The 14,786-nt window shown below is 42.9% G+C and overlaps 1 protein-coding gene across 3 annotated transcripts; it reads left to right on the forward strand.

Moving 5' to 3' along the window:
• The first annotated feature begins 3,014 nt into the window (after nucleotides 1–3,014).
• Nucleotides 3,015–13,534, forward strand: plat (plasminogen activator, tissue). Of its 3 annotated transcripts, none has more exons than XM_084025393.1 (15): nucleotides 3,015–3,104; nucleotides 7,702–7,789; nucleotides 8,655–8,778; nucleotides 8,981–9,115; nucleotides 9,907–10,017; nucleotides 10,796–10,970; nucleotides 11,105–11,196; nucleotides 11,291–11,465; nucleotides 11,566–11,651; nucleotides 11,754–11,813; nucleotides 11,916–12,120; nucleotides 12,209–12,345; nucleotides 12,532–12,672; nucleotides 12,834–12,982; nucleotides 13,078–13,534. In XM_084025393.1, exons 2-15 carry the CDS (start codon nucleotides 7,727–7,729, stop codon nucleotides 13,243–13,245), a joined length of 1,821 nt encoding a protein of 606 aa, XP_083881519.1. In that variant the 5' UTR covers nucleotides 3,015–3,104; nucleotides 7,702–7,726; the 3' UTR covers nucleotides 13,246–13,534. The 3 variants fall into 3 exon arrangements, with proteins under 3 accessions (XP_083881519.1, XP_083881521.1, XP_083881520.1); XM_084025395.1 differs by having other exon boundaries at nucleotides 8,655–8,697; XM_084025394.1 differs by lacking the exon at nucleotides 3,015–3,104 and adding an exon at nucleotides 6,200–6,457.
• Nucleotides 13,535–14,786: the final 1,252 nt, after the last annotated feature.

Raw genomic sequence — 14,786 nt, forward strand, 5'->3', positions numbered from 1 at the left:
AGATTCTAAGTCATTGTTTTGAGAAATTTTCTTATTATTTTAAGAACGTTTTTCTTTCTTTCTGACAGGCACGGAAATGGGCTTCCATATTGAAGGGTTATGGTTCCCTGCAGCTGTATCTGCGTGTTGTGACCCAGCGGTGTCCTTCACTGTGGTTTGAGGGCTGTAAGGGTCCTCCACTGTGCTTCAGTTGATCCTGTAGGCGTTATCAGGATGAGTTCAGATCTCTTTGTTCACAAAATGGGACAAAATAGCAAATTTTATATAATACAATATATAATATTTACTGTAGCACTGTCGCCTCACAGCGAGAGGATCCCTGGTTCGATTCCCGGGTCGGCCCCGGGTCCCTTCTGTGTGGAGTTTGCATGTTCTCCCCGTGTAAGCGTAGGTTCTCTCCGGGTTCTCCGGCTTCCTCCCACAGTCCAAAGACATGCAGGATGGGGATAGGTTCGTTGGTGACTCTAAATTGCCCGTAGGTGTGAATGTGAGCGTGAATGGTTATCTGTCTCTACATGTCGGCCCTGTGATAGACTGGCGTCCTGTCCAGGGTGTAACCTGCCTTCGCCCATTGACAGCTGGGATCGGCTCCAGCCCCCCCGCGACCCTAAATACAGGATAAGTGGTAGACAATGGATGGATATAATATTTACTCCCCCTGGGCGTTCATCACATATCACGTTTGCAGGAATGGACTGGACAGTTGATGGACAAACACGATGCCAACGTCGTCTATTTCAAGTTTATTTCACTCCTGTGGAACATTGTGTTTATAGTCCATAAAGCAGTGCAACAAAACGACAATTTTACTGATGCCATCATGGAGCCTATATGGCTGCCACTATTTTGGGAATGGACATAACACACTTGCAGGCCCAGTTTTACAACTTCTCACTAATGGTTGGCCCACCCAGGACACCCTGAGTCACCCCCTATCTGCTTTCATGAACCGGACAAATATTACTTCATGCCCTCCGCCTGGATGCACCCCTCCTTCTTAGTTGCGAAAGCTTCTTTTTGAAATATTATTTCTAGGTGGATGTTGTATTTGTACTCAGATCCAGGTCCAGAAACATTATCTCAAACAGGTTGCTAACAACATTTCATAATATTATAGCTTTCTTATTCAGGTATACCACATTTACTCATGATGTTTATCCAACATCAATCAATCTGAACATTCAGTCTTCAAAAAGACGCTCAAAAAAACTAATATTCTCATTTGAACGGCTTGATACGGAATTTTCAACATTCTCTAACATTGCAGCGTCATTGCTGTCAATTCAATGGATGTTGCAATTCGAGATGATGCCCTTCAGAATTTCCAGAGTACGGCAGTGATGTGGTTCATTTCGTCGCTTGTTATTTATAGCAGGTGAAAACAGATAACTCACTCTAATGCAACCAACAAACTTCATCCCATTTGCTATCACGTTGGTGTTCCTCTGACGTGAGCCGTGGCTGCGTAAGACGGACTCTATCAGAGTGTAAATGTTTAGAAGAAAACATGAAAAGGCTTTCCTGTTTATACGAGCAAAATATGGTGCTGCTTCCTGTTCTTTTCCCAATAAGGACAGTAACAGAGTGGGCTCCATGGAAGCAAAATCTGTTTAGTAATGTTGACGGAAATGGCATCGATGAAAGTGCAGCTCGAGTTGTTTGCCTTAGCTTGCAGGCTTCGCTCAATTTTAACCAAATAATATTTTGCCAAGTATTCTTATTTGCTTTCCTGCTGAGATATCAATGTCACGGTTATGTTTGTTTGTTAATTGTAAGCTTACAGCCACCAGCTGGTTAGCTTAGCTTAGCTTAGCATGAAAAAATACTGTCAGATAGAAAGCTCAGAGTTGTGTCTCTACTCAAACTCCTCCACCACCGATTCACGCAGGCCTCCATTCATCAAACGTGGCCCTTGATACTTTGTTTTTGGATTTGGAGTGTCGGAGTCCAAGGAATTGTGAAAACACTCACACATGAAGAAAGCAAACAAAATGTTTAACATAGTGGTTTGTCTATTTTCTGAAATGGTCAACTGTGTTTAATGAATTTGATATTATATGGAAAAGGAAAGAGATAAGACTCCTGGCTGTGTAGAACGATCCTGATGTAATGCATAGCTTTTCATTTGGATCATCTGTAATAAATTACATTTTTAAATACATTTGTGTGTGTGTTTAAGAGTGATGTTCCTCATCAAGAAGTGGGAGTGTGCTGTAATCTAACACAGATGGAAACAGAGAGGAGAGACACCACCGCCCATTATACCCCGAGTACCGTGTTCTCAGCTATATAATGTGGAGTTAACAGACAGTAAAAACAATGAACGGCAATTATCCAATGCAGCTAAAACCATTGCTGGGGCTAAGAAAAGACAGCGACATTCTTGTTGGCTAATTGGCCCTGATTTCCTGGGAGGGATGGGTTGAATGAAGAGGATTGTGGATGTTGAAAACATGACAAGGCAATACATGATACTATGAAAATGAAGTATTCTGGTCATGTGAGGTAACTTCCCTGATCACAATATCACAATATGCATCTGCTCTATCCTTAGAGTCGCTGCCTGTCCCTTATACATTTTTTAAACTTGTGTGGGATCAATAACATTGATCTTATGTTAACAATATCAACATTAGGCCATTGCTTCTCCAAAGAATAACCACCAAGAAAAATAATAATATTTAAATCAATGCATCTGAATATATTTTTTTCACAGGTGTTTATTGGTTGAACACAATATCTCAAAAAAAGTCAGAGTGAGATAGATATATAAATATTTTTTAAGATTTACAAAATCAGGAATTTCCTAGCTCTAAGTTACCTTGTAGTTTTGTGAAAGTGTGTGATTTGCTTTAACATTAATTAATTAATTTATTTCTAACTTGGAACAGTCCTCCCTACAGACATCATCGTCATCATCATCATCCGGCCGGCCCGCCGCGCTTCCCCGCTGAGCCCTCCCCCTTCACGCATCGGCAGGACCGGAGCGCTCCGATAAAACCCGAGACCCGAGAGGCAAGCAGCTCATTCGGAGAGACAAACCCGGAGGACACTCACACCGCCGCTGCTGCAAACACAGAGAAGTTCACAAGTCTTTCCATTCGGTGAGAGCTGCCTTATGTTTTTCGTATTTATTTTCCTCAAATGCTCCAGATCTGTTGAGAGTATGCATCGGGCTTTTTCTGCTTAAAGTTCGCATTGCGTTTTATTCTGAATTGTGCCATCATATCTTCATAATTGTGTGAGATTGTAGAGTTCAGATGGACTGTTGTCCATCTGAAAAGATGTTTTATTTAAAAAATTTTTTTTTGCATGGTTGTTATTTGATGTGAGGAAATCTGGTACATAAAGACAAGCAATTTAACCATTACTCTTTTGGTTGATGAGACCAATTAGTGGATATTATTAGTTTAATCTTCAATGTTTGGATAATAATGGAGTTATATTGACCCACTCCCATCGTATTTAACCTTAATTAGCAGAATTAAATTAATAACAAAACATTTAATCAGAACTGGGGGAGGTGAAAATGTGACTTTGGGTTGCATTGTGCTCCCTCCTCGATTTGGCATCCCTTATTCCCACTCTGACGTCAGCAGCTCTTTATTTACCTCCCTCCATCCTCAGCCACCTGTCTGATCTGGAGAGAATACTGTGTGAATTAGCCCACTGCCCTGAGACTAAATTAACGATACATTTGTTCATTTGTGTCGTCAAGGCCACTAAGAATATATTTCCTCTTCAAAACACAATGTTACACGTGTTAGAAGAACGCGGCGTCTTTGTGCCACGTTGCTGGGCTCAGTGTGTGTGTTTGTTATCGGAGGGAACATCCCTGCTATGATACTGTGATTCATCTCACCACTCTGAGCCAAAAGCTGCCCATTAGAAAATGACGTGCAGACTCTTATCAGGATAATGAGCTGGATTCTGGAGCTGGCACTTTGGGAATACTCCCTGGAATCCATCAGCGCTGATACTCTCCATCGCACGGAGACGCTGCACTGTTGCATGTTGGGAGAGAGTAGAGTTTGTATCCCTTATCTGCATTCCCGGCAGTCAGCTGTGTTTGTGCCTCACGCTGATGTTTGTGACTCAGCCTGTGGGGTCTTAAGCCATAAGTTAAGGTCAGACAGAGAGTACGGTGCTGGACTGTGGGAGCTATTTATCCAAAGGATGACGTTGAAACCAATACTGAGCTGCGAATAAGCCAAGTTAAATTTGAGCAAAACCCCTCTTTCTCATCCCTATTGTTCTTATCAGAATCTCATATTTTTCAACCGTATCGTCATCCAGTGTCATCGATACTGGGTATAAATCCCATCAATGCCTCCATTTGTGTCTCTTCCTGCATGGTTTCTCTGTGCAGTTCTGGAAGCTGGGATGACTCAGGACTACTCACCGTCTTTCTGCTGATCTCTGGGATTTCATTTCACATCCCTCCTCTCCCTCTTTTTCCCCTTCTCTTCTTCCTCTCCATCCTATGATCTCCTTCCACAAAGCTGTCTCATGCTCCATCATGTCATCTGTTTACTCTCATTTCCAATGTCAACGCCTGCCTTTTCTACCGGCCTCTTTGTGGCTTAGTGAGTCTGATTTCATTCTGATAAGGAGTTCAAGGCTTCATTTTGTGCACAGAGGGGAGCTTGGACTCAACAATGCAGCCCTCTGTTCTTTTCAGAGACGGATCACAGCTGCTTTATTGAAGCTGGAGAGTAAAGAATGCATAATTCCTGCAAAGTAGCTTACTGACATGACATCATATGCCATTAACACATCATCAGCTAAATATGCTACACAAATGCAAACCTCTTAACTGAAGAAACAACTGGAGCTTTTGTACAGGTTTAATGCATTGCTCGGGGATCCCAGCAGGATCAAACCAGTTCAAATACACGTTGTGAGGCTCAGATTTGCTGCCAGAGTCACCCTGCCGTGACAAGACAATGGGAATAGTTTTTACAACCCGATCCCATAAACACTAAGCTCTTTAAGAAATACAGTGAAACTAACTTCAGTGCCAAAAAAAATAAGATCGTAAAAGCGCTACAATGATATAAAGGTGTTTCCTCTGCATGTTCGTCCTCTGGGAACCAGCATATAGTCCACCTAGTCAACGCTCTGACATTTGCTTAGAAGAGAGACATCAAAAGTTAAACTGAGAGATGCTTTAAAGTGCACTGTGAACCGGAATTCGAACTTCACATGCAGACGCAACTATGTTCCCCGCATGCCGTCAAACTTAGACGTTTCCTTGTTACTGGAAGACGAGAATGTCTCAACTCCGACCTTTACGACCTCATCATCGTTACACATCCTCGCTAATGGTCCGGTGAACTTGTGGTCGGTGCTTCAGACCAGAATTCTTTAAATACACTGAAACTGCACACTAATGAGAAATGAATAACGTTTGCAGCCCTCTGAGTGTGCGTCCGTCTTATCGTCCGCTGCATGTGCTCTATTGAAGCGCTGCATCTCCAAACTTGCTGTTACAGAGCTGCTGCTGACTCACAGTCTGGCTGCTGCGGCTGATGATGTTTTCATTTCTTCCATGCATACTTGACCTACTAGGGGAACCACACTTTCCTCAGGCTGCAAACTGGGTCGTACATGTTTCAGCTATTAAGTGATTGCGTGTTACAGTCAAATGTTTGAACCTGATCAGTGCCAGTGGGACTGGGCTAGTGTCCCACTCAGTTTTTAGGAATTGAACCAGTCGCTCAGTCAACATATCAACAGTTCTGGTCCTTATGAGCAAAATGAGCTATCATTATGGGCTGTAACCACCCCTGACATGTTGTTATGGAAATCCAAACAACATAGTTTAAGTTCTTCCTTTAATTAACTGGTTATGAGGCTGTTGTAAGCCCGTAGTTAGTTCGATTTAACACAATATGATCACCTCTAGGAAGTTGGTTCCACTATATGGCATAAAATTAAAAGCGCAGCCACAGTTTAAGGAGACCGTGTCATGTATGTGGATATTTTGTCTGTTCATATGCTTAAAAAGTTGTAAGACGGAGCACAAAATCAGTTAAAACTCAGGCCAGCTGCACTGTGGGATTGTTTAAAAGGAGCAGTGTTCATGGCACCCCCCCAAACAGGGCCTCCGGCAAGTCAGACAGTCTTTTTCAAAAAAAGGGTGGGGGATCTGTCCATATCTAATGCGTGCATGCTGGTGTGTGTTTTTTCTGCGTGCATGTGTTGATACGTACGTTTCCGAAATACATGGGGCCGCCAGTATTTGAGCAGGAAACATATGTTTTTAGCTGACAGGGCTGGTGAGAGGGGGGCGACTGAACGGAGCTGAACAGCTGCACAAAGGAAACAAAAAGGGAACCAGTGTGTTATTGTCGCCCTGCTAGAGAGGCTCGGTTTAGGGGTGAAAGAACAGGACACCAGGATTTTTATTACTGTGAGGCAAGGGCATCTTTCAAGGGGACCTGCCCTCCTAATGGTGAGTCTGTGAACTCACTGTGTGTATCTGTGTTTCAGAAGTCAAATTGTGAGAGGGAGCCTTTGCTCCAGTGAACAATGAGCACAATGAACATTAAATCTTTGTGTGTAGGGCTGTTGATTAGCTCCACGTTCCTGAGCACTTTGTGTGTGTGTGTGTGTGTGGAGATGCCAGTGAAGCAGTTTTACTGACATTTCAAACCACAGCGCTGTTTTCTATCAGCCAAGTAGACCAGAGAGGGTGAGTCAGTGGAGAACCAGCCGGTGTAGAGGAGAGTATAAAACCCGTGCAGGCATGTATGTACATGGTTCTATGTCTGACGAAGAAGTTTTGAATGTTTTTTTTTTTTTAGATAATTTATACTTTTAAGGCCTCATTGTGTGCGACTTTCTTTTCCTTCTCGTTCCCGCTTTACCCTCTACTTTGTCTTCCACTTATCCTCCTCCATCTTTTGTGACTCATGTTTACTCACACTTGATTGAGGAGCAACAGGCCTTCTTTCTGTACCTCTTTTCTGCACAATAATACAGAGAAGAGGAACAAGTCTGTTATTAGACACCTTTTTGTAGAAGTATGAAAAGGAAATATGAAGTACTTTTTATTGCCACAGGCTTTCCGTTCTGTTTCCTCTTCTTTCCCTTTTAAGTCGTGAGTCACTTAATCCTCCCACAGCTGCCGCTTTGCTCTGTCAGACAAGGAATGGTGTCACTGTGGTGCAGAAACGTTCTGCTGTGTGTCCAGATTGTATTGATTTACGTGGTGGTCAGTGAGGTGAAGTGAGGATAATGTGAGTCCTGTTTGTTCCCTGTGGGAAAGTCATAGATGAATTGTCATAGAAGGGAAATTCAATTCAAGCAGGACAACAAATACATATATAGCACACATTTGTTTAAATCGTTGTCCTATCAGACTAGACATTCTGTTCAAACTTCCCGACCGAGAGGAAGTAGAAAGGAACTAGAATTGTTCCCCAGCACCCACCTTTCCCCACCCTTTCCTCTCGAGTGATCTCCCTCGGTAGCAGGCGAAGGGAAGGAGGAAGGAAGCTGAGCGGAGTGGGGGGACGATGACCACTGTCATCGTTTTCCTGCAATTGTTGTCTCAGTATGAATGACAGATTCACATTTTATGCAGATGGACATAAAACAAACAGCTTAGGTATCAGCACTGACATACGTCCAGCTTTACCGTATTATCTTGTAAAAATATTCTGTTTTTAATGTGTGTTTCTATTCTACTTCCAGCGAATTGAAGACCACTTGAGAAGCCATGACCAGAGCACTCGGACTATCGATGCTCCTGTCTGCTCTCTGCTGCAGCCTGGCGGACAATGTAAGTCCTTGTACATCCTTGTCATGAGGGGACCATAGTCGTGGTTTTGCACATTTCAGTCCATTAACTACAAATCCTACAGGGCTTTGTTTTAATAGACGCCAATGTTTATGGTTTAAAATCCATCCTAGCAAACATTTTTGTCTGTTTGCTTTCATGGTTTTGTTGCATGGCTTGGTGGTGCATTCAAGTGCTAGCGCCCTCAAACTTAAGAAACTTAAAGGCTGAGTAGGTGATTCTATTCAGAAACACTTTCTGTTATATTACTTGAAATCCTCGTAACATACTGATAGCAATTAATACATTAAATGCTCTGACATAAACATTTAAATAAAATGTAATCTGTGGCTGTAGCAGGACTGTAAAAACCCCGTCCAATCAAATGTCAGGCTGGAGAAAATAATTGGATGGCCTGCCTGTCTGTCAATGCTTACTTCCTGATTGGACACACTCTGCCGATCTCGAGCACTCGTTTGGCTTTCTGGGGGAGGGGCTTTGAACAGAGGTCGAAGGGGCGGGACTTTTCCAGTTCTGCGATGCGTTAAAAGTTTTCTGTGGTTTTTCCAAATGATCTACTCTGCCTTTCAGGTTAAGAAACCACAACATTTTATATGCAACAAAGCTCCTTCATGAATCTTTCAACAGAATATGTTTTATTTTATTTGAACAAGTAACAACTCTCAAATCGTGGTTATTGGATCACTCTACTAGTTACAGCATGTGATATTCCAGTAAGCTTGTGGAGCGAGTTTCAAGTCTCTGCAAGTTCCTTTTCACTGGCTGCCTGGGTTAGAAAACCAAGGCCTTGAAACCAGTTCCCAGTCACGGCTGCTCTGTGCTCAACGTTCTCGCTTTTCGCCCGCAGGTGGAGCTGCTCCGTGCTAAGAGAGGGACTCGTTTTTACAGAGGTGAGCCTGACAGGCAGCCGGCCAGACGGACGCTTTTGATTGTTCATGTGGAGAAGTCTTCACCTTCATTTCACACCTCCCGTGAGCCCCCATCACACTCCTGTTTGTCTTTCCCATTATAACCATCACTACCCGCACCATCACCACCCTCAGATTCCTTTAATTCACGTGTTTGTGTCACTCGCTGTTCATGCATCTTTACGTTCTTACCTGCTCTTACATGTGACGATGATGACGTTTTCTGTGTCTTATTGTGTGTGTGTGTTTGTGTGTGTTTTCTCAGTGCATTGTGTGGATAGTGAAGCCTCAGCAGTGCGTAGTTTTGGGGACACTTGGCTGAGATGGCGGGGACAGCGTGTGGAGTATTGCCATTGTGCGTCGAGAGGACGAGAGCGTTGTCATATTGTGCCCGTCATCAGTGAGTGTGACACGGATGCAAACTCACACCAACACAATTTTCTTGTCTCTTTATGATCAGACTTCTTTTTCCCCGTCTGCAATGAGCAAAATATAATCTTCTGTTTGTTACTGTGTGTGTCAGTCTGCCCTCGCTGAACTCTCTGTCTTTCATTATAGCCTCAATTTACTCTAACTTGCCGTCACAACCTCAGATGTTTATTATTTTTCGTCGGCACACCTCAGATTATTCTTTTTTTGTTGGTTTGCCTGGCTCATGGGTCCAATTTCCTGCCATTTCAGTGCATCCAAATGAAGAGCCGTTGGGTTTCTGTGTTTTTCGAGTGGGTGTAGTTTAGTCTGAGATCATTTGAAATACTCTTGCCAGACGAGCCCTCGTGCGCACTTTCACCCCCACTGACGAAATCTGTGATGATTGCCCCTCCCTCGGACAAATTACAACCACATTTTCAGCCCGTTAAACTGTGAGCTCATACCGCTGGAGGCAAGTGGGATGGCTGTTATTCTGAACGCTAGCCTTTAGGAAATGTTGAAATAACAAATGGAACTGGTCATGGCATGAAACCTGTTCTGCTCGAAGAGAAGCCCCTTGGCGTGACACAGTATTTTAGAAGAGCAGCCGGGAAGATGGTTGAGAATCAGGATGCTACGTCAAATGTGACACACAAGGCCAAACCCACAAATTGAATCGTCTGTATACACAAGTGGCCAATCCATCATTTTGTGGTTGTTAAAATGCTCAGAAGAACTTGATGCCGTGTGACTGACCGACTGGTTTTCTGCCTCTCTCAGACTGCTATGCGTCTCAGTGCTACAACGGAGGAACCTGTAAGGAGGCCGTGTACACTTCGGACTACATATGCCAGTGTCCCCCGGGCTTCAGTGGAGCTCAGTGTGAGATCAGTAAGTACTCAACAAAGTCTTTAATCTACAGCACAATGAACTGGAGTTTTTGTTTAATGTCAGAGACCATGTTCGACTTATTTTGTCCAGTCCAAATGCACAAATATTCAGTTTACAGTGCAAATCATCACAATGGAGAAGTACTTTATTGTCCTCTGTAGTCTTCTATGCTGCAAAATGTACACCCCAGATCTTTCACTATGTCTTTTTTTTAATTTGCACATGTCTTATTTCAAAGCAGCAATAAACCCAGTCATGCTTACAACACCGTGGCCCGATGAAAACGGTGTACGTGCTTGTTAATGTCGAGATAAGGTCACAGTCTGACCCTGTAACTCACACAGATGGTGTCATGGGCCTGTGGTTTGGAGAGGAGAATCATAAAACATGGGAGAGACATTCTGGGATATGAATGTTTTTGTTTCTGCGGGTGACTGTTTGCCGCTTTAGGGACACCCCGCCCTCTCAGTGGGATAATTATGCAAACCCACGATGGCCAGACTCAATAAATCTGATTGCATTTACGATCATCACAGTTTATGCTTGGTCACTGTTTTAAACCACTAATTGGAAAAAAGAAAGACCATTAACTTTGAGTTAAATGTCTTATGTAAGAAATAACGTTCTTAGAATTTGTTCAAACATTTTGAACGTCCAAGTTTTTTCCAGACACAACAAATATGCTTTATTGTGTCAGAATAAATGACTCAGGTCAGTTATTAGAGTAAAATCAGTCTGACATATAAATGAGTGACATAATATCCACTTTCTCTTTCAGACTCCAATGAGAAATGCGTTGTGGGGCAGGGCGAAGGCTACCGCGGCACATGGAGCACCAGCCATTCACGAGCAGAGTGCATCAACTGGAACTCTACGTCTCTGAGAGGAAGGAGGTTCACTGCTCGAAAAGTGGACGCCGGCGTTCTCGGACTGGGCAATCACAACTTCTGCAGGTACAATATGACCAGGATAATCTCTAAAAACTGCAAATATGAATTGTGTCAATGCGATTGTATCAATCAATTTGGGATCTGATCATCCAAAACACACATTTTAATTAACCCTAATATACCATTGTCCCCCCCAGGAACCCTGACAATGACAACAGTCCTTGGTGTTACATCTATAAAGGCACTCAGATCGCCTGGGAATACTGTTCCGTGCCCAAATGTCGAGAAGGTACAGCTTTACAAAACACTAATACATAGTAAGCTGAATTACTAATCAAACCATTCAATGCTTTAACATTTGGCTTCTGTTTGTTTGGGAGCAGATAGGTACCAAGAATGCACGCTGGGCTCTGGTCTGTCATACAGAGGCACAACATCTGTCACTAAGAGCGGCTCTCGCTGTCTCTCGTGGGACTCTGCCGCTGTCAAGCACAAGTTCAACAACGCTTGGAGATCTGATGCATTGGAGCAGGGTCTGGGCAGCCACAGCTTCTGCAGGTAGACAGGCCAGCACCATTATCCGCTGTTAGAAGCTGCCCTCGCATGCAGGGAGACAAGAATGACTTTTCATTGCTTTGCGTTTGCCTTTATCTCATAGGAATCCAGATGGTGATGTAGGTCCATGGTGTCACACCTACAAGGACATGCAGCTGACCTGGGAGCTGTGTGACATACCTCAATGCTGTGAGTTTTGCAGTAATGTTAAAACATGGAAGTGATATTATCAAGACTATCTTATCTTCTGTGCTATCAGTATTTCTTACCCACACTTGTCTTATTTGTTAGTGAGACGTCCACCTGTGACTCTCGGCCCACGTGCCCCGACCACTAACAACAATAACAGAGGTAAGACATCCAATGAAAACCAGTCCATTATCTCTGATTTGCTGAGTTTGTGGTCATTTCACAGTTATTTAACTATGACCCTGCAACCCGTCCCCTCTGTAGCAACATGTGGCCAGCGCTTAGACAACACCCTGAATCGCCCGGCCTTCCGCATGTTTGGAGGCAGAGAGAGTGACATCACCGAGCAGCCGTGGCAGGCGGCCATTAATGTTTTCCTCAAGCGTACCGGGAAGCACGTTCACCGATGTGGAGGGATCCTCATTGACTCCTGTTGGGTCCTGTCTGCTGCACACTGCTTCGAGGACAAGTAGGAATGACGCGCACGCACGCACAAATCTTCTTAGGTTTCTCACGCAACGTTCAAAAAATATTCATATTCAATATTTTTTCCTCAGTGCTGAAGCAGAGAAATTGGAGGTGATTTTGGGGAGAACGTTTCGGAAACAGAATTCGAGCAGCGAGCAGATTTTCAAGGTTGAGAAGTACTGGAATCACGAGAACTTTGACACAGAAACGTTTGACAATGACATCGGTGAGTGAACATTTCAAGAGACAATTATTTTATGGTTTCATTTTTTTGCATATAATATTTTACACCTCACTGAAAAGTTCAGGTTTTCACACCAGCTATAATGATTATAATTGATTGAGACACATTAGTAATAATATATCCCCAGTGCATTAACCTTACTTTCTTCTGGTCACTCTCCACTTGCAGCTCTCTTGAAGCTGAAGACGGACATTGGCATCTGTGCCATAAACTCTCCAGAGGTTCTTCCTGCATGTCTGCCTGAACGCGGGCTGGTGCTGCCCGACTGGACTGAGTGTGAGATCTCAGGCTATGGAAAAGACTCAGAATGTAAGCAAACATCTCCCCTAAGTTTTGCATGGCTGCCATTGTGGCAGATGGTATCTCTGTCTTTATTGGCCAGCAGAGGGCAGTGTTAGGCCACAAACCATTAACTGATTTGTTTCTGGGATATGAGATGCTGAAGTACTAATTTAAAAAACTCCCTCCAGTTTCTCACATGTTCTCTGAACGTGTGAAGCGAGGTTACGTCCGCCTGTGGCCCAAAGAGCGCTGCGTACCGGAAGTGCTGTCTCAACGCACAATTACCTCCAACATGCTGTGTGCGGGTGACACGCGAGGTCTGGACGACGCCTGCAAGGTGAGAATGCCTTTTTGTTACACTCAACCTCACCATTGAATCCATGCTGATTCACTCCATCTAATGGTCCCTTGCTCCGTGTCTTTCACCCGCAGGGAGACTCTGGTGGCCCGCTCGTCTGTCAAAACAATGACAAGATGACTCTGATGGGTGTTATCAGCTGGGGCGATGGCTGTGGGCAGAAGGATAAGCCTGGGGTCTACACCCGTGTCACCCATTACATTGACTGGATCAACAGCAAGATCAAGGCGAACCCGGTCTAAAGCAAGAGAGAGACTGCAAAGGAGATGTTGATGGATGACCACGCCCACAAACGCAGCAAACACAAATGATGTGTTTAACATTGAGAAGATCCACAGAGATTCATGATTCTGTTGTTGATCTAAACCCTCAAGTGTGAGCTTTGATGCTCCAAGTGTTCTGTTCCTTCATGTGTTGAATGTGACGGTATATATGGACAGACTTTTCTGTCTCTTCATGCAAGTTTTATTGTTTTTTCTGAGTATTTTCTGAATATTTCATCAAGTGGAGGTTCAGGCTGTGAACCTAACAGGGAAAATAGGAAGTATCAGGGTATTCCACTGCTCTTTTCTTGCTGGCTTTATGCCGGTTTATACAACAACGCCACAGTGGTACTCTTCAGGTCAGTTACACTATTGATCCAAAAGATCTTTGTACAGCACAGTAACTCACATAGGAATCGAGGCATTTTATTTTTTATAGTTCCGTACAAAGATTGTGTAACAGGCGTTTCTCCTGAGGTTATATTGGCTTAATTAGTTTTAATGTAAACATGTTCTGCGTTTGATTAATTTGGGGCTTTAGGGGTTCCGGACCAAAATGCAAAATGTATCTGCTGGTTCAGATTCTCCTTGTTTTTGCAGTTTGAACTCATTTAGCTCTTTTAGTGTTAAGATGGGCAGGTGGAAGCTCTGAAACACTCATTTCATTTAACAAACATGTTGCCCTGTTACTTTCCAGAGCACTTCTCCATGAGAGACCTGGGTTGAGCCCAGCATGTATATAACATGTATATTATCTGAATATAAAATGTTTTTATATAGAAAATGACTTGACGCTGTTAGTTTCTGTTCTACATTAAACTACTTATTGACTAAAAAGCTGACCTCCTTAACAAACTCACTTTGATCTGTGATGGGGTTTTACATGTTTTTTTTACTAAATTAATATTTATGTGTATTATATTTTATATTGGAGAACCTCCTTTTATAGTGTGTACTGTAGTTTGATAATTTATTGTTGCTGTCATTATAATAACATCTGGCAACAGTCCTTTGTCAATAAATAATATTTGGAATAAATCGTTTTCTGCTTCATGCTTTTTGACCAGTGTAATGTTATCATCTTCAATATATTAGTGATACATTATGACTGATGAAACTTGTTGGAAATAAGTGTTTATCAGTTAAGTTAATGGTTTATTTGAAATCATAACATTTTGTTTTATCTCACATTTCTGGAGCTTTTCTAGATGTTTGTGAACAACATCCGCAAATATAATAATATACAAGACATCTCTTACATGAGTATGCATTTTTTTGGCCTTTAATATCTGAACTGAACAATTCTTCAGATGAAATTAACCATATTAAATGTATTAGGTACACCTCGCTAAAACTAAAACAGTCCTGCAATAAATGCCTTCCTTTATGAAGGATAATTTGAAGTATATTTTGTCTTCTTGGTCAGCAAAGAGCCTTTGGGTTATGGCAATGCGACCGCTAGCCAATAGCAGCACGCAGGGGGTTCAGCCCTGCCAGGTCATCGAATACAGTCGCTTTGT

The sequence above is a fragment of the Eutrigla gurnardus genome, assembly GCF_963514095.1.
Source record: "Eutrigla gurnardus genome assembly, chromosome: 13".
NCBI lineage: Eukaryota > Metazoa > Chordata > Actinopteri > Perciformes > Triglidae > Eutrigla > Eutrigla gurnardus.